This window comes from Xiphophorus hellerii, chromosome 22 (genome assembly GCF_003331165.1).
Source record: "Xiphophorus hellerii strain 12219 chromosome 22, Xiphophorus_hellerii-4.1, whole genome shotgun sequence".
In the NCBI taxonomy this organism is placed as follows: Eukaryota; Metazoa; Chordata; class Actinopteri; order Cyprinodontiformes; family Poeciliidae; genus Xiphophorus; species Xiphophorus hellerii.
Genome location: NC_045693.1, coordinates 13,133,070 through 13,152,723, shown reverse-complemented (window position 1 = coordinate 13,152,723; position 19,654 = coordinate 13,133,070). Strand labels below are relative to the sequence as shown.

Genomic DNA, 19,654 nt, shown 5'->3' with positions numbered 1-19,654 from the left:
CTGTGTTGATATTTTTCTATGACAACTGAGAATTAAACAGCCTACTTGAATAATCTTACAGACCATGTCCAGTCCTGATAAATACTGTTGACAAGATAATGCTTCACAAAGCTTCCACAAAGTTTACATAATCTAAAATAGTTTCTAAAAGTGAATTTATCTGAACTCCAAATACCTCATTAGTCGCCTTTAGGATGTGGTGGAATGGAGTTCCATCCTGAATGTTCATTCTAGAAATCTTTTGTGTTATACTATTATGTCAACATGGACCAAAATCTCCCAGAAATGTTTCTAACAGCTTGTTGAATTAATGCCACTTAAGGCAGCTCTAATGTTATAAAAGTGGTTCAACCCATGAATAGCAAAGTGTACATAATAAAATGGCCAGTGAGTGCATGAATGGCCAATCTCTGGAAAGACACAAAATTTTTACTAGGAGAAAAAAATAAAGTGAAACAGAGAACTTAAAATTCTTTATATATATAGTTTAATCTACAATTTTTTTGTGTTTTGAATGCAACTCAGTCAAATCACTATTACTCTACAAAACTATATACAGTCTTCAACAAATAATTGTAGAACTCCTTACACTCATGTTGTCTTTCCTCCAGGTTTTGTAAATGTCCAAAGTTAAGAGTTTTACTATCATTCAGTGCCTTCAAAAATATTAAAGCCTTCACTGTTTTTATGAAAAAGCACCGGGTTCCCATCTCCAAACAAAAACACATTTCTGATATTTCCTTCGAAACCCTTTGAAAATATCCCAGAAGTGACCACTGATACATTTCTGTAAAATTCAAACCCGCCAAAGTAAGCCACACCCCCAGAGTTTAAGGCTACATATCTCTCAAATGGGTCCAAATCTTCAAACAGGATTTCCTCATTGTTGAGAAACGCTTGAATAACAGTTCGGTTTAGATTTAAAGACACATTATGCCATTTTCTACAGCAGAAACTGTGATTTTTTAAAGTTATTGGAAGGGTAAGTCTTTCTCCAAGATTAACTGCAATCTTCAGATTTCCTTCCTCAAGTCCAACTGCAAGGTAGTCATCATCTTCCTGTTCGGCCATCCCTATCCACACTATCAAACCGTCACTTGAACTGGCATAGACACTAAACGAAACCTGTGTGAATTTTAAGTTTCTTGTGTTAAATCTCTGATCCTTGTATTTAATGTGAGAGTTTCCAACAAACCTGAATATGTCTGTGGACATTCTAGTGTCACAATGTGTTCCTCCCCATCCTAAGAGACAAATGCATCTGTAGGAGAGCATAGTAGATGGAGCACATATTGAGCCATGTCTGCAGTTGTTGTTTACACAGCTTACAGACTGGTTGCACAGAAATCCAGTCCACAATGATGGACATGTACATATGAATGAGTCAGCCCCTGTAGCTTTACATTGACCTCCATTATGGCACACTTTGTATCCACAGGCTGTGCCGTCCCAGTCCTCGATGTTTGCTCCACCAATAGCTCCTGTCTCTGTTAGCTCAAGTTCTCGACCATTGATTATAAGTTCTCTCAGGCCACCAGTGAAGCTCATTGGTTCATGTTCAGTTGCTTCAGGGCAGACAAAGCTCAAAGTGGACACGCCTCCGATAAATATGTTAGTTGCAACATCAAGTGTAGTCATCCCTTCAGTCCTGTTTTCTCTAACCTCCTCGCTGTCCAGGCTGAGGAAGCCTTGGTGACCAGTTCGGCCAGCCTTCACCACATGCCATGTCCTGCCATGAAGGTCCACTGTCCGGATTGACTGCAGAACATGGGTGCCATCACCTAAATTGTATCTCAACTGGACAAACCCAGATGTCAAGGAGAGACAGAAGAAATCTCCTGAAAAAAAAAAAAGCATTTCTATTGTTAGCCATCATTATTTCTTTTTTGTGGTGGACAAACGAAATTGTATAATTCTTCTTGGTAAAGCACAAAAATGTTTAGCATTTGGCACTTATTGTGAATGTAGATGTTGCAAATGTTGACTTAAAAAGAGCAGGATAATTTCTTGGTTGAGAACTTTGTTGTTATTGCTTTATTTTAGTTATACAGAAGCACAATGATTAACAATGGTTGGAAGGAGGTTGGAATTAGGATTAGAAATATGGCTTGAATTAGGGCTGGTAAGGGGGGTTGTTAGGAGGGTTGGAAGCAGAGTTGGAGTTAAGGTTTGAGAGAGGGTTGGGAATAGGGTTGTTAGGAGGGTTAAGGTTAGAGTCTGAAAGAGGATCAGAGGGAGGGGTATTGTTAGGTTCGGAAGGAGGGTTGGATGCAGGGTTGGAATGAGGGCAGGAATTAGGGTTGGAGGTAGTGTTGGAGGGAGAGTTGGAAGGCCTAATGTTTAAAGATTGGATAGTGTTTCTAGATGCAAGTACGTCAAAGTACTTAGCAGAATTTAATATCAATTGGGCCCAAGATGAGCAGAAAAAGCTGAATATTTCATAAACCATAAAGGATGTCAATACCAAAAGACATAGTTCTAACATACTTAATGAGCAGAATTAAGGAGTACATATTGAGCCATGTCTGCAGTTGAATGGGAAAAGTTGAATAGTTGAAATAGCACAAAGTATGCAGGAAGAAGGTGATCTTTAACTATAGATTAAATGTAATCACCTGCTCTGGCACCAAGATGCTGTGCAGAATAGACAAGGATGCCATCAGGTGACAAAGGCTGGAACTGCATTTCAACAACAGTCCTGTGCCGAATACTCATTGGAGGAAATGACATCCATGAAGACTGGTTAGTACTAAAGAATGGGTCAGTGATCCTCACAGCTAAATGGAAAAGACAAGGTAGAAGTTAAATTAAAAAAACTAACCCACAGAAGATATTTGCCTTATAAAACTATAAACAACATGCAGTTCCTTGAAAGATACTCATACCCCTTGTACTTTTTAAATGTATGTAACATTACATCTGCAAACATCAATATATTTTACAGAAATTTGATTTGATAAATCAACTCAAAATATTTTTTTGCAAATAAAAATCTGAAATTCTGCCCTGAATTTGTAATCACCAAGCTTTTAATAACTGGGTGTTAAAAGCCCTTTTCAACCACTTACTCATTTGGGAGATGCCTTGCACATTCTTTGATATAAAATTTGGTCAATTTTCTTTACAAAATAAGAGAATGAGCTTCAAAAACACTTCCATCCAGTATTTTTCTCTATAACTCTGAACATGTTTTCCTGAAGAAAAACATCCCCACAGCATTATGCTGCCACTACAAAGTTTTACTGTGAATTGTGTGTTCAAGATGATGTGCAGAGTTATTTTTCCATCGCATGTAGCACTGATTTGTCTCATGTTTCCTGTGTCCCCAACATAACTCATGGCAAACTATAAATAAAACCTTTTTTGATAATGTCTTTCTTCACAGACCTTTTTCATGAAAGCCAGATTTGAGGACTGTAGAGTTGACAGATTATACCTGAACCGTGGAGCTCTGCAGCTCCTCCAGAGTAAGAAGCTTGTTGGCTGCTTCTCTGATCAATGTTGACTTTGAAAGCCTACTAGTAAAGGTAGAAAACTATGTCTTTTTTTCCTAAATGCTCAGGAGGGAAACTCTTATTATTAAATGCATGACTTATGAAGGCAATTAGCTGCATCAGTGTAAAGGAGTCAAAATACAAATGGATAATAATTTTTCATATAAAAACTCTCCAAATAAGCACAACTTTTTGTTGTTTTTTCACATAAAGTCCCACTAAATATATATTTCCATTTCTGGTTGCAGCTTAATGTGGAAAAGTACAAGGGCTATAAATACTTTTGCAGGAGGCTTTATAAAAAAAACAACTAAATAAGGATTGATAGGTTCTGTGTTGCAACCTGTCTCACAGTGGAGTCCTGCAGTCCCCAAGGGGCACTGGCAGGCATATCCATTCGGCAGAGGGATGCAGGTGGAGCCGTGGGCACAGAGAGGAGGGGGACGGTGTTCAGGATCACACACAGACACGGTCTCAGTGCAGAGGGTTCCTTTCCATCCAGGCGGGCATTGGCAGCTGTACATGGGAACAGTCAAGCACATTGTAACACCTGTAAATTCTGTCATTCCCTTTACTTATATCCTTTGCAACAACACTGAATAGAAATATTACCACATCACTTTTGTTTTTGCTCCCATTTTGCCATGAGCTGAAGTCAAACATCCAGACCTTTTTCATAGACACAACAGATGTGTTTTTTTCAAATACTGTTCACAAATCTGTCTAGGTCTGTGATGATGAGCACTTTTCCTATGCCGAGATAATCCATGTGGCCTATCAAGATGCTGATTACACAGCATGATTACTGCACAGATGTGCCTCAGGCTGGTCACAGTAAAAGGCCGCTGTAAATTGGGCAGTTTTGTCACACAGCACAATGCCACAGATGTCACAAGTTTTCAGGGTACCTGTGACCTGGCATAAGCCATCTCCAAAAACGTTTTAGAAAATTTGGCAGCACATCCATCTGGGCTCACAACCACAAACCACGCGTAACCACAGAGGCACAGGACCTCCTCAGACAAGTTTGAGAACAATATTTGAGAGAAATTGGTTTATTTTGCATGTAGAAAACGCTTGGATGTTTGAGTTCAGCTCATGACAAAATGGGAGCAAAAACAAAAGTGTTGCATTTATACTTTTGTTCAGTATAATTAAAATCTTGTCATTACAAAATGGAATCACTACAAAATATAACCCAATGAATCCCAAAATTTTTTAACTCACTAGACAGATGAACCAGAGTCCACACACGTCCCTGCATTCCTGCAGTGAACATGAACACAGGGGGTGACTCCACATTGACCCACACTACGCCCGAAGGCTGGATGCCCTGCAGGTTGCCCCAACACTTGAAACTTCCCATCTCTCCTGGTCCGAAACTGAACATCAAAAATGCACCCTGTGAAAGGAGCCAATACAGATACAGAGAGACATTTTTTTTATTTTAAGCAAGTGGACATAAGTTATGATCCAAAGTGTGATCCAAATACAGATGGGTACAATATAAAGCACTTGCAGTGGGCATACAGGTCAATTGTTACACCAACAAGGATTCAGGGAAAAGGGAGAAGATGGGAAAAGTGACTAATACATGAAACAAAAACATGTGTATCAACAGATACAGAAAAAAGTATATTGTTAACAATACCTTAAACATACATGATCTTGTATGCACAAAACTACAGATTCCACAATGGCATCATTTAATAAACAAAAATGAAGCCAAAATGGCAAGGTTTGTGGGAAAAAAATAATGTTATTATAATAACAACACACATAAAAGTTAAAATAAATAATCAAATTAAATAAAACAAAATATATTGAAATAAAGAGACAAAAATAAATACATGCAAAATACTGTATGCAATCAAAAAAGGGGGAGTAGTTTTATTATTATTAATAAAAATATTACCATGTTTGTAGTTGTTAAATCCACCCACTTCCACCACAAGTCTACCTTTTAATTTGACGGTCCTCTAAGAAATCTTCTCCATCTGTTATCAAGCTTATCCATCTCCACGTTTGCTTTTTGATATTATAATTCAATTTTAGCAAGAAAATATTTGTTTTGGCCTGCACCTCCAGCGCTCGGGGCCTTCTATAAATAAAAAGGGCCGAACTCGACCCTCACAGTCATCTGCCCATGCAGACTCTTTTCTCTCAGCTGCATTAGTCATTGGCATAAACAGGATGCCTGGGAAATGTCATGCTCATTCATGAATATTCATGGCATGATGCTGTCTGCTTGGCAGCTTCAAGTGGTTGTTGTGATGAAAACACACAACATCAAAAAACAAAATGGAAAATTAACAAGGAAGATTAGAAAAGACGGTGTGCCTCGATCTAGCTGCCTACCTGTTCGTTCAACCAAGAAACTCAGAGTTAGGTTCAGCAGTTGCATGCTGCATGTTCATTCAAAGGCTGAAAATAATTTGCATTGTGACACAACATAACCCAGATTCATAACAGAACATTTCCCTAACTTAATCTACGGACCAACACTAATCATTGCATAATTGTGAAGTGGAAGGTGTAGGATGCATCATTTTAACATTTTTGTCTAATAATTCGTGGAATGGAGACGAACTGGAAAAGAAAGAAGAAAGCTATTTTTGGAAAATAAGTAAACCAAGTCCTATTTACAATTTGTCACCAACCACAAAAGGGACACAGCAAACATGTGGGAAAAGGTGCACTAATCAGATGAGCCCATATATGTATGTTGGAAAACTAACATTAGATCACTGTGAATACACTATCCTCATGTTAAAACTTGAGGCAGTTTCATGCTGAGGGAATGTCTTTTAGAGGGGCCATAGAAGCTGGTTAGAGTTGATGTGTGGAGATAAAGTAAATGCGCAAACATTTTTAATCTCTAGATGTGACACTATCCGAAAGATGTGCAGTTGTAATTGCATTGAAAAGTGGTTCTACTTTATAATGTCCATGGGGGATGAAGAAAAATGAATGGCATGATTTTTATATTTCTTTGGAAACATTTGGTAACACTTTATTTGATGGGTTGTGAATAAGACTGTCATGACACCGTCATAAACATGACATAACACCTGTCATGAACAGGAGTAAGTCTTCATGAATATTTATGACTGTTATCATAAAGTGTCATTCGGTAAATCATGACACTTTTAATACATAGTTGACATTATTCAAAATGTCTTTGTTCTGACAACTTGCCATTAACCAAGAAATCATGATCTGACATAAATTTGTTATAAAAGTATTACTGATTAAACTGTAGCTTTAATAACATAAAGCTACATAATTTTTAAAGTTATGTCATGTTTATGACGGTGTCATGACAGTCTTATTCACAACCCGTCAAATAAAGTGTTACCAAACATTTTTGACTATATATATCTTTTTCCATCAACTGCAAAATTCATTTGTAGTTGCAGTGTGACAAAATGTGAAAAGTTTCAAGCAGTACAAATACTTTTGCAAGTGACTGTATTTTGAATCAGCAATAGAAATGTGAGGGCAATCATTTCTGTTTTTGTTTATTTGATCAGCAGTCTAAACAGAGCAACTGTCTATCCCCTGCTGCGGCAGCCACACAGCCTGCTCTTTCACTTTTCCAGCAGGGGAGTGTGGATCTGTTGATAACCGGGACTGAAGTGCATTATCAGTGTGTTCATTGCCAGCCATCATGATTAGAGCTCGAGGAAGGTCACACAGATCTGATTAGACGCTCATGAGTTCTCATTACATCCTGAGTAGAAAGGTTACGGTTCCACCGGTGTGGCCCTGCTCAGGTAGCGCTTTCCAGCAGGCGATAGTGACACAGTTAACACAGCAGGAAAAGAACAATGTCTTACTTTGGTTTATTTGATTTTTGCTTTGTCTGGAGAACAGAGAAATGAATTCTAGATGATAAAGAATAAAACATACAAAGCACTCTGGTCCCTTATGACTAAAAAGCTTTTGTTCCACTCAAATTGATCAGCCGTGACTTTTTTATAATGACAAGCTTCATTGCTGTGGTGCAGAGATTGCCAAATAGGGTTATGGTGCTATTCATAGCAGTTGTCATCATTACAGTCGTGGCATTTTTTGCTGCACAGCACTTCACATTAGTAGGCAAAATGAATACCCTCCAAAATCAGTTCTCACAGAGGGTCACCAGGGAGAGAGCATAAATGACGCTGGTGTTGACAAAAGATTATTTGGATAGTGCCCTTGTTCAAGTGACTTATCAGTAGTGGAATGAATTTACACACAACACACTGTACAGGGTGTGAAGCAATTACAGAGTGCAGATACAATCAACCTCAAAGCTCTGTTCCGGCCTGTAATTCCCTTTTCATTACAGACCTTCCCTCTGCTTGCACAAAGACAAAGATCCTGGGAGAAAGTCCAAGCCCCAGTGCTCCCGCTGCAGATAGCAGTTTTTGGGCTGCAATAAAGCCATTGAAGTCTTACCTTGAAAGCCTTGACGGAATCTGGAGCCAAGTGGCAGCAGTTCAGGGGTGAACTCATTATATCCACCTACAAAGAGCTGGTTGAAAACATTGAGGCCCACCAGAGGTCCAGGAGAATATCCTGTTCTGTTCCGCTGCCCATCAACCTGAGGAAGACGTATAGTGAAACATCAATATTCACGCTGGAGCCTCGCATCTGTAGGCGTCAGGAGTAGGAGGACAATTTCACAATCTGCTGAACCTGACGAATTGTGCAATCTCAGATTTATCGCTCAGTCCGTGTCCACTTAATAGTCACCCTCCCAGGTTTTTGCCTCTAAACAGGCTTTTATAGGGCACTGAGTCACCAACGCTCTCAAACCTTGTTTTAGACAAAAATAAAAATAAAAATCACTGCCTGCAGATTTTTACACTAAAGTCAGATGATGCAAACATCCTGCTTCACTGGTTACTACAGAAATGAAAGTGAATGCTTTACAAGAAAACACAACAGCATAACAAATACATCTACATCATTTTGAGTATATGAACATATTTCAGTTTATGTACTCTTGTCATGTTTCAAGTTTAACAAAAAGCAATAAGTTAATGAGCTAAGCATTCACAGTATGGAGTCATATAGTAAGGCTTTTAAATTTTATTAAATATGCTTTATATTTGACCACAGACACCATGAGAAACTGGCAGGGGACTGGAATCAAACATTTTTCAGTCTGAAACTTGAAAATCTCCCAAAATTACCACTGAATGCACAAAAGGTAACATCTATGAAATACTACATTCATTGGAGTGGAAGTTATTATTTAGGTACGAAAACTAAAGATTAAATATTTTTAGTATTAGTCTGTTTCAAAATTAAGTCAGATGAAGACTTCAGATGTGAGACTAATTAAAAGTAAACCAACAACATAAGACCTGAAATATTTTATTTTATTGTTTTTAATTGTCATATTCTTTTACAAATGAGTTTTTTGCTAAAAAGAAAATTCTCTTCTACTAAGACAGACAATGAACAAATGTTGCGCAATGAACAAACCACTGTAAAAATTAAACAAATACACAAAACTGTAACAAAGCATTAAATTACCTTCAGCCACCCTGTTCTTTTGGACCTTCCAAAGATAACGGTGTGGATGCTGATGTAATAGTTGAGTTGATCGCTGACTATGGTTGCTATTCCTGACCCGAGGTTAAATCTGTGAACAACTCTGCCGCTTCGTAGTCCTAAAACAAGGAAGTCATCCCCATCATTGCCTGAAAATATGTGGACATGGAGGTCATTAGTAATGATCGAAAATATAAAGTAAACATCCTAACTTAGGCATAAGTACATATTGCATTCTTCATATGATCACTGGTAATGGCAAAAATGTGTATAAAACCTAGAAAGAAAGTATTTCTTATAATTTCAGACAGAAAAAAAATATGTGCTGAATTTAGGTCCTTGTTCAGCCTTGTTTGTCACAGTGCCAGTTGTTATAAATGTAAATTATTGCTCAGACTGTGGATAATGGACATTTTTTGAGAGAATTTTCTTGTAGCCATTTTATGTCTTAAGACACATCTTTCCTACTTAAAAGGCTCTGCTGATTTAATTAAAAATAATTACTTCTTAATAGTTTTTTTTTCTTACCAAATAATGTATTCACATTAGAAGTTAGATTTTTCCAAAACTTTCACCATGGATGCCAATAAATACAGAAGCACTGGCTCCACGTTATTGCTTTTGGAAAGTGTGTGTGCTACTTGAGCCCACATCAAATAATTAGTGCTACCACATTCCTTGATGATGTTGACAAGAGATGGCACTTCATTAGAGCAGTTATCCTGTGAAATGTTCACATTTAATCTATTCTTATGTTGTGCCTTTGTTCCAAGCATACAGTCACAGCACACTCTCTTCACAAGTGTTTCATTATCCGCATTGCTCTTGTATTGTTTTGCCTCCACCTTGATGAACTGATCTCCCAAGAGAAAACAAGTGCAGAGGTCTGTAAGATATCATTTTTTTATCCCTCTTTTTTATTTTAGATGAAATATGATGCTGACAACGGCGCAGCAGTTAACTGCAAGCAAATTTGACCCCATAGAGGAAAAAAATACTAATTTATTGTGAGAGCTGCCAACAGCCTCTCGCCTCAAAGCGTGTCTGAAGTTATTAATTTTGAAACTTTCAGGATGATTGGTTTACATGTTCGGTTTATGCGAGCCGCAACAACTTTGCAGCACGCAAGTCAGAAACAATAAAACATCAGCTGGAAATCCTGTGATTTTTGGAATGTGAAAATGATCATCAACATCAGGAAAAAAGCCCTTAGGTAGGACGTGTCTTTGTTTAGAGGAGAGGAGAAGGAAAGTCCCTTACTTAGTACATTACCATACACTGGAGATGACCAAAATGGCTTACATAGCCTAAAAACAGATCAGTTTTCTATCTTCACTTGCTGGCTTGATTCCTTTTAAACACCTCTGTGGGTGACGGGGTTCAGCTCACCTTGTCCCTTTTGTCCAGCAAACAGAATCAGGTTGTCTCTGACAGCAGATGAATTATTTGCGAGCGTGAACCTCAACTTGAACTCGTAGAAGAAACTGAGGCTGGGGATGGAGGTGTAGGCCACAAACGATGTGTAGCCAAACTCATCAGTTCCACTGAATCTGGCACGAGTTATATTGATGGCTGAAAAGAAGAGAGGGGGAGAAGAAAAAAATCTCACCAGCAGCTGTGAGGTCTTCTCTGCTCAAGTAGTAATCTAGCAAGAGGTCTGATTCATAATCTGCTTCCTGGTTTACCAAAAGATGGCACTATTGCACCATATTACAGGCCCTGGCTTAAAGAAACATGAATTTTCTTTTCTGATGCTATTAGATGATGACCTGTTTTCAAATACTACCACCTCCTCACTCCTATTCTATTTTCATCAGTAGCTGTTTAGAAGAGATTCTGGCATACAGGCTTTACTTTAAATGCGACGTTCACAAGGGTAGCACAATAATCCAGATGATTTTCAATTACAATCTTCAATTTACACATTCAGAATGCATGGTTGATTCAGTAATGTTCCCCTCTGCCTTTTATCTGATCACACCCATCTACTTGATTTTACACATGGGACTCAGTGTAAATTTGCCCACGCTCAATCAAAATAACACGCTGCCATGTTTAGGTTTTTGTTCATCAATTTTCTTTACATCATTGAGGACCCAGACTAAAAAAAAAACAAACAAACAAAAAAAAAAAAGCTGTTCCGTCTTCTTTGTGCGGAAGCTCCTTCCATGTTCTTCTGCAGCCTCGGGCGATGGCTAAGAGTGCTTCAGAGCACCCTCTGCGACTGCCCTCGGCTCAGTTTGGCTACTAAATTATTAATAAAGCTGCAAATGCTCCGGTTATTGTCTGCCTCAGTGAATTGTCATTGCGCTACTTTATCTGCAAACTGGGCTGTGTTTAATTAGATCATACACATATGCTGATTTATATCTCTGCCATTAAGTTCTTTGCACTCATGACATCAGAATAATATCACAACATCAACACCCTAAAATTAGCTAAATAAACTGTTTTTTTCCTTGCATTTATACAGCCCAATATGAATTTCTAATCAGACCTGATTTTGGTTTTAAGGTGACAGCATTTAAATGTAATTGCTTTTGTAATGTAAAATGATTGGTGTGCAACAAATAGCTTATGTAAATGAAAAAGCAAAACAGCTCCTCCTAAACTACTAATAGTTGAAATTCCTTGTCATGGTTTCAGGTACATAATACTGGTAATTTTTTTAAGTCTTTTGGAGCATCTCACAGTTTTTTTTTTAGGACTGCACTGTATTTAGCAACATCCATCTTCCTATGAAATTTTCCTATCCCTATTGAAGAAAAGCAGAACCAGAGCATGATGCTGCCTCTACTATGTTTCATGGGATGGATAGTGTGTTCAGTGTTTTTCTCCACAATTAGAGTTTTGAATTTAGGCCTGTAAACTGAATCATAGTCTCAATGTGACCAGAGCAGTTTCTCCAACATGTTTGCTGTGTCCCTTACATAAGTTGTAGCAAATAAAATATTTTATGGGGTTCTTTCACCATTTCAACAATTGTCCCACTTTTTCTCAAAGGGTAAATTTGTACTATCCATTAATTAAAGGATAGTATTATCCTTTAATACAAATTAGCTAAAGGATAGTACAAATTTATGAGGCTGGTTGTAATTTGTGAAAAATTACAATTATGAATTTTCCTGTTGACAGATTCTTCCACCTGAGCTGTTGATCTCTGCAGTTCCTCTAGATCTACTGTGATCATTACATGATTATCAGTTTAGGTGGATGACTATGTCCTGACAGATTTGTAGTTGTGCCATAATCTTTCTTTTATCGGATGATAGACGTAATTGTCCTCTATGAGATGTTTGGTTAATTTCTCCTTGTCTTGTCTGTTGTGCTTCCTGGTCTCTATGTTGCTGTTTGTTTACTAATGTTGTCTAACAAATGTCTAAGGCTTTCACAGAACAATTGAATTTACATTAAGATTAAATGAAACTGAATGGACTTTGTTTATTAATCAGGGGATTACTGAAGGCAATACAACTGAATTTTATTTGGCAGTGTCAGACTGAAGGAGGTGAAATACAATTTTTTATTGGTGAAAAATTACAAAATATACATGTAAACATAAAAAAAATACTTAGGATTTCACAAGCTATCACATTAAAGCTATGCACTGTCATGATACAATCACAAATTTCAAAGTATGAAAAAGTTCAAGAGGTATGGCCTCTGACTCTTTACTTTGCATGCATTAGGAAGGAATTAGGATGCATCACAAAATGAAAAAGATGCAACTTTTGGACAGCAGAAGTAAACTGCTACATCCAGTCAGACCTTATTAAATATTATTTCCACTTTGCTGTGCATTTGTGTTATATAGTCTAAACCGGCAGAAGCTGCAGAAGTAAAACAAAATGACATGAAGCTCAAGATTGTGAAATTAGTTCTGACATAAAACTGCTTGCACACAATGTGCTTCTTTTTTTCTTTTCACCCACAAAGAAGCTAAGGCTACTCATGCTCTCTAAAGACACCCTGAATAAAAAAACTATTTTTTATATAATAAAAGGCTAAAAAAAACACAATAAATCAATACTAATCAGAGGTGCTGATGCTTCCAAAACTTGAACCAAACTGGAGCGTTTCTTAATGTAGTGTACAAAATAAACAAGCTTAGCCACCCTTGGGCAGAATACATAATTTGTTGATCTAAGAGGTAAAAGAGGTGAAGCACTGCTACCCCCTGCAGCAAAATTACCATAACATATTAGCATTGTTCAATGCTAATGCACAGCAGTTGTATTTAATGTTGTGGGCATGATTCAGAACATGACAGACCTGAATTGACTTGAACTCCTTCAAGGGAAGAAGTAATAATTCAGAATTATCAGCTTATAATAACTCCAGAGGTGATAAATCCCTTCTGTGGCAACACCAAGCAAACATCGACTCCTTGAAATAACTGATGGAGAATCTGAAAATGAAGCTATCAAAGGGGTACAAATAAGGTTATAAAAATATATCAAAGTGCTTTGGGCAACAATTCTCAATTCTTTGAAATATCATGACGAAAAGGCAGTTCAAGTAAAATGAAAATCCAGAAAAGATCTGCAAGAGCAGCACGACTCCCAGGCAAACCTGCACTTCCACCAAGAAAAACATGAAGTAAAACTCTACTTATGATGTTCTAGATTGTGATTGAATAGTCAGGATTCATATTATCGACATTATCTGTGATTTAATTATAAAATCTACATTATACAAAAGAAAATTGAACATTAGAACTGCGAACAGAAGAAAATTAACTGAGCTCATAAAGTCTTAAGAGACAGAAACACACCTGTTAAAAAAGAATGTCTCATCCAATGCAAAGCTCAACCACTAAAACACTTAATTTTTAGATTTTGAAGTCACTTAAGGTACATGAAACTGCACTGATAGAAAGAACAAATTACTCTAAATATCAGTTAAATCTGAGTGAAAGTGACCAAAGGAATCATGCTAATACAAAAGAACTGTCTAAATCAGATCTTAAACTTCTTTTTGAACTACATTAGAGAAGACAAGATAAAACTTTTCCATTACCAGCAAATTTGGAGATTATTAAAATAAGCAGTGGTGAATTTTAAGATTAAGAACAAAGGTTTTTTACTGTGCTAAAAGTAACAGGGTGTTGATAGACTCGTTTTTTGAGTTCCTTTTGTTTTAGCAGATCCGAAATCAACAAAATATGTAACTAAACAAAGCATTTTCACAAGATAATATCTTCGTAATAAATTGTGTGCCATAACATTATAGAATGTTTTCGCTATCTAACAGCTAATTGATTGTTGTGTGAGTGTGGGTGTGTTTGTTTTATTATGTGAAATCTTGAAGATTATTTACTTGCATTTACTTTTTCCGGCTTTGTTGATCTATTTCTGCCCCACTGACAATATTTGATATTGAAAACAGATTAACTTTTTGGCTTGTAAGTAGCAAACCAGACAAATATTCAGTTTTAGTGATGCAAAACTGTGAAAACGTTTAAGAGAGATATATATAGTGTACGGCAAAAGTCATGATATCCCTTGAATTTCACATTGCAAGAGCAAACTCCTGTGTAGTTAAGTGGGATTTTATATAATAGACCAACATGAAGAGTTCAAGCCTCTCCACTGATAAGGTGGCCACTATAATGTTTCATAGGAGGAGAATGTGTTCAGAGTGGCCTGTAGCACTAGTTTCCCACTTCTTTTGTTGGCCAAAAGATTCAATTGCCAATCGACCCAGACAACCTGCTCAACTTCTTGTATGCTGTGTTCTCTGCATGGCTTATGGCAAACTACCTACTGGACTTCTCATGGGTTTCTTTCAAATGACTTTCTTTTTATCACTCTTCCATTGAGAACAGATATGTTGTGTGAATGGCTGATAATTCTCCCCACATGAGAAGTGAATCTCTGCAGATCCTCGTAAGTTGCCATTATTCTCTTGGCTGCCTCTCAGGTCAGTCCTCTCCCTGCCTGGCTGGTCAGTTTCAGTGGATGTGCATGTCTTGGTAGATTTGCAAGTTGTGCCATATTTTTGTTAAAATTTTGTTTAGGAGTGTCAGAGTAAAAGGGACTGAATACAATGCACACAACAATTTTTAGATTTATCGGCGAAAAATCTGGACTTTTTTCAATTCCAATTAAAAACAATGAATAAGAGTTTAAATACTTTTGTACAGGACTCAATATTAAGATATGTGTACATTTAATACAGAGTACAAATAGAACTCGGAATTCTGATACTGAATATTTTTCAAATGTCTGATGATTTATGCTTTCGAGGCATTCCACCTTCAATTCCTTGCCTCTCATTTTCCTCTCTTGCTCCTTTGTAGTTCCTTGTGAAATGTGTAACTAATGGCTGGATATAAGAACAAAACAATAAAAATACTACTTGTAAAAGAAAGACTTGCAGCCGTTTCAAATGTCCTGGCAGATAAACAGCGTAAGCTCTCTTCTCCAACAGGAGAGAAGAAAAAAAAGACAGCTAGGCTCCCATGTAATTACTGTTGCTATTTTGCAAAGGCACCACACAAAAAGTAGTGCAAAGTTCCAAGAACAAAAAAGCCCCAGGAGGCAGGGGGAGTGATCACTTTTTGACTTTGATCTAATCTGATGTTTCAGGATTAAAATTCAAATGTCAGCCATGTACTTAGTGTGAAAATAGAAGGTTAGGTTTCTGTGTTTGGCAAGTGGGTGCTGGGATTCTGACGGAGGCTGCGGCATGGCTGAGCGACTTATATGCCAAGCACCCTGCTGCTGCTACAGTCAGTCTAGTCAAGCAAAACCTTTTGTTTCTGCGTGTCACGACCTGTGAAGCCCACAGTTTTTTTTATTTTTTTAATGGCACTGCTTCGGGGCTAGGTAAAGGATTATAAAACGGCATATGAAATACAAAAAGTGTAAAAAGTTAACGCGGCAGTCATTTATCAGCTATTAAATGCCTGCATAATAAAATTGCAGCACGACTTTATAATCATGTTTGCAAGCTCTATATAGCTGGTGTCAGTCAGATACAAGTACATGCACAGAGAAATAATGCCTTTCACTGGAGATCCAGTTAGAGGAAATAGATCTTATAAACTTTAAATAGTCTTTTAAAATATTCAGCAAAGCAGCCATGAGTTTGATTATCTGACTCTTCTGCTGGAGGAGGACGTTTCTGCCTGCTCAGCTCAATTCAGTTTCATTAATCCTTTTTATTCAACAACAGACTCTGATTATACCAACTGTGTGGATTAAAGCAGAATTTGTATCTGCTTTAACCACTTTGCAATGTTCTGAGACAACCTATTCCGTGTTTATCACCTACTTTGGTCGCAGAGCAGCCCCTGTCGTCCAGAGGGGCATAAACAAACGGCCTCCAGCTGTGACTTTGGGATACATGTCGCTCCGTGGCTGCAGGGTCCGCGCTCGCAGGCGCTGAGCTGGCACAGTCGGCCTGTGTGGAGTGGCGGGCACTCGCAAAACCAGTTCTCGGCATCACTGTTGTAAGCAGAGACATCGTTTTAGTTGCCGCTTTCTGTACTGGCTCACAGAACAATGCTGGGGGAAAAAAAAAGAATGAGATAAATAAACTATCAACAAACCCAGATCTGAGTGGATGGTGAAAATAAATGTGTCCAGCCAAAGGGAATGAAAGTAAAAATCTTCTGATAATGGTTGAGAAAAATACAAATCCTATTAAAGCTTTCTCCATCTTACTAATTACAGCAGGGGCACACTGTTTTGATGTTTTTTTTTGTTTTGCATAGGTGAATATACATTCTCTGAATTATAACAGCAGGAAGCAGGTCATTAGCAGTATGACAGCCAAAGAAATACCAAGAATTTATATAATAGTTTGTCTCCTTTTCTTTTCTGTTTTCTTTCCCCCGCACTTCTTCTCTCAGCAAGAACAGAAAGAATGATCTAACATCTGAAGTGATATCTAGACTGGGACTTTATAAAGTGCTCTTACGACATGCACAATTCTAAAAAAAGGTATAAGATAAGACAGTGGAAGCATTGGTAGGGTTTCAGACCTATAAATTAATAATGCTTTTTGAGCAGCAGCACTGTAGGATTCATTTTGCTCCTTCAGAAAATGGCTTCTATAAATGAAATATTTACATTCTGCCATCAAAGCTGAGAATTGTTCGAAAATACTGTGCCTACTAAGATACAAAAAGGATTCTTTACAACACAAAATACGTAATATGAATAATTTTGATGATTAACAAATTGAGCTTTCTTTTTAAATTCAAAGATACAGTTGAAATCGGATACAATGTATAAAAATACAAAAGAAATGCATGTTCTATCACTGTCTGACATAAAGTCATCTTAATATTTATTGTTTTAGGTCAGTTAGGATTACTAAAATAATTTCTATTAGTTAAAAGCCAAAAATGACTCAAATAATTGTTTTAAAGACTTCTGTTTTTCACTTCAGGAGTTTTGGGCTCTTTCACAAGTTTCTCACTACAGCTGCAATTTGTCCCTTTAAAGGTCACAGGGAAGCAGTTTGTGCCTGGAGATCAATTTCACAAGAGTGTTTTAAAAGAGAAAAAAAACTTACAAGGATGAGTAACAGAAGCTTATCAAAGCCATATCTTCATCAGGACGTTTCAAAATTACTTCACCATGCAGTAATGTTAGAATTTGCCAACTTTGAATTATAATAAAACTAATTGAAAACATTTATCTTGCCTATTATTTTCAAATGTATGAGATATAAATAATTTTAGTAATACCGTCAAATAATATTTAATCTGATCTATTATCAGTGAGAATTTTTTTTAATGTACATATATGGTTTCATCTGTATATGCAGCTCATTGTCTTTGCCATCTGTGCTGGTTTTTGTTACAGCAAGAGACAACAATAGAAAATACTGATAAGATGTACCAGAAAAGGCACAGATGTTTTTTTTTAATAGACTTTGACAACCGACACAAGGAGGTTTGGTTCTTTTAAACTGAATAAATTGCCTTTAAAGTTGTCACTTTAAATGTGATTCTTAAATTGCATGGGGTTTTGTTCACAAGTTCCAGATAGTTTCTAAAACAGTCTACAGTAAAGGTACCTAACTTACCTCAAGAGCAGACGACACATTAACTATAGATATAGGTTTCTATCATGGGTGAATAGGTTCAAAGATCTTTATTTTCTACACCAAACTGTGGCTGAAATTCAGCAAGTCATACTTTGTTTTTCAAAACATAGAGTGGAGGAACTGTGAACATTGAACACCGACATGAAGGCCATTTTCACACATGAAATACAGCTCTAGAGTTGAAATGCTGCAAAGATGTTCCAGACGGGTGGCAAGTGAGAGCGCAAATGTCAGCCGACTTTGTTCTGGACTTGTAGATATTTTCAAGCAAAATCTTGGAGAGATCAGAAAATGTGAGCAGCATTAAAAAAAAGCAGCAATTTTTGGCAAGGGTCTTTGTAAGACAGTATGTTAAACAATACCTTCAATCATTATGCCTTGCAAAAATATTCACACCAGTTGAGCTTTTCACCTGTTGTCATTAAACCTTAATCCTTATTAGGACTAACATGATAGGCTAACACTGGGGTAAGAATATATGGTAACACTTTATTTGACGGGTTGTGAATAAGACTGTCATGACACCGTCATAAACAGGACATTACACCTGTCATGAACATGAGTAAGTCTTCATGAATATCTATGACTGTTGCCATAAAGTGTCATTTGGTAAATCATGACACTTTTAATACAAAGTTGACATTTTCCAAAATGTCTTTGTTATGACAACTTGACATTAACCAAGAAATCATGATCTGACATAAATTTGTTATAAAAGTATTACAGTGTCATTCACAACCCGTCAAATAAAGTGTTACCGAATATATATTCTTTCCCTTTATTCTGACATGCCTAAATAAAATTCAGTTTAACTACTTACCCTGAAAAGTCAGCTAATTAGTAAAAAAAAATAAAAATAAAAAAAATAAAAAACTTAAGCTGTTGGTAATTTAATCTTTGAATAAATGAATACATCCATATTTTCTGTGGATGCAAGAAATAAATAGGGGAGGGATAAAGTTATGCAAAAGTTTAAAGCAGGTTTATAATATAGAATATAAATATACATTTTCAAGCTTTATATATGCCACATAGCTTGGTTTGAGCAGCAATTACGAAATGGAGAAAGTAGGGTACAAGTGTAAACCTATAAAAGCACAACTGTCCAGTAAAAATGAAAGGGTGAGGAAGGAAAGCATAAAGAGGAGCAGCAGTAAAGAGGCCCATGGTAACTCAGGGAGAATGGAGATCCACAGCTGACAGAAATGCAGTTTCCCATCATCTACAACTCACATTGGAGAATCGTAGTAGTTGTGAACTCCACAAACCTGGCCTTTGTGACAAGAATGACAACATTGCAGAAAGAAAGCATAAACAAGATATGCTTTGGAATCCTCTACGAGCCATGGAAAAGACATGAGTTGGCAGATACTGTAAAGGATGAAGAGACTCTGGTCAGATGAAAGACTCTCCACATCAGTGGAGGGATGCAGGGAGGCTTTTCTTCAGCACAGCTGGTCAGAGTTGATGGGAAGATGGATGTTATTAGATACCACCCAAAACCAGAAGAAACACTGTTCCTGGCTGCTAAAGTCTTGAGACTCAGGTGG

The 19,654-nt window shown here is 37.1% G+C and overlaps 1 protein-coding gene across 2 annotated transcripts in view; it reads right to left on the bottom strand.

Annotated features, from left to right (window-relative positions):
• Positions 1-470: 470 nt before the first annotated feature.
• eys (eyes shut homolog) overlaps positions 471-19,654 on the bottom strand; it is a 171,944-nt gene continuing 152,760 nt past the window's right edge. For both annotated transcript variants that reach the window (XM_032553124.1, XM_032553125.1), the window contains 8 exons: positions 16,320-16,492; positions 10,431-10,613; positions 9,024-9,190; positions 7,938-8,082; positions 4,722-4,896; positions 3,838-4,010; positions 2,616-2,777; positions 471-1,838 (listed from right to left, as the gene is read on the bottom strand). In XM_032553124.1, coding sequence (XP_032409015.1) covers positions 646-1,838; positions 2,616-2,777; positions 3,838-4,010; positions 4,722-4,896; positions 7,938-8,082; positions 9,024-9,190; positions 10,431-10,613; positions 16,320-16,492 — 2,371 coding nt within the window. In that variant the 3' untranslated portion in view covers positions 471-645. The remainder of the gene's footprint in view (positions 1,839-2,615; positions 2,778-3,837; positions 4,011-4,721; positions 4,897-7,937; positions 8,083-9,023; positions 9,191-10,430; positions 10,614-16,319; positions 16,493-19,654) is intronic.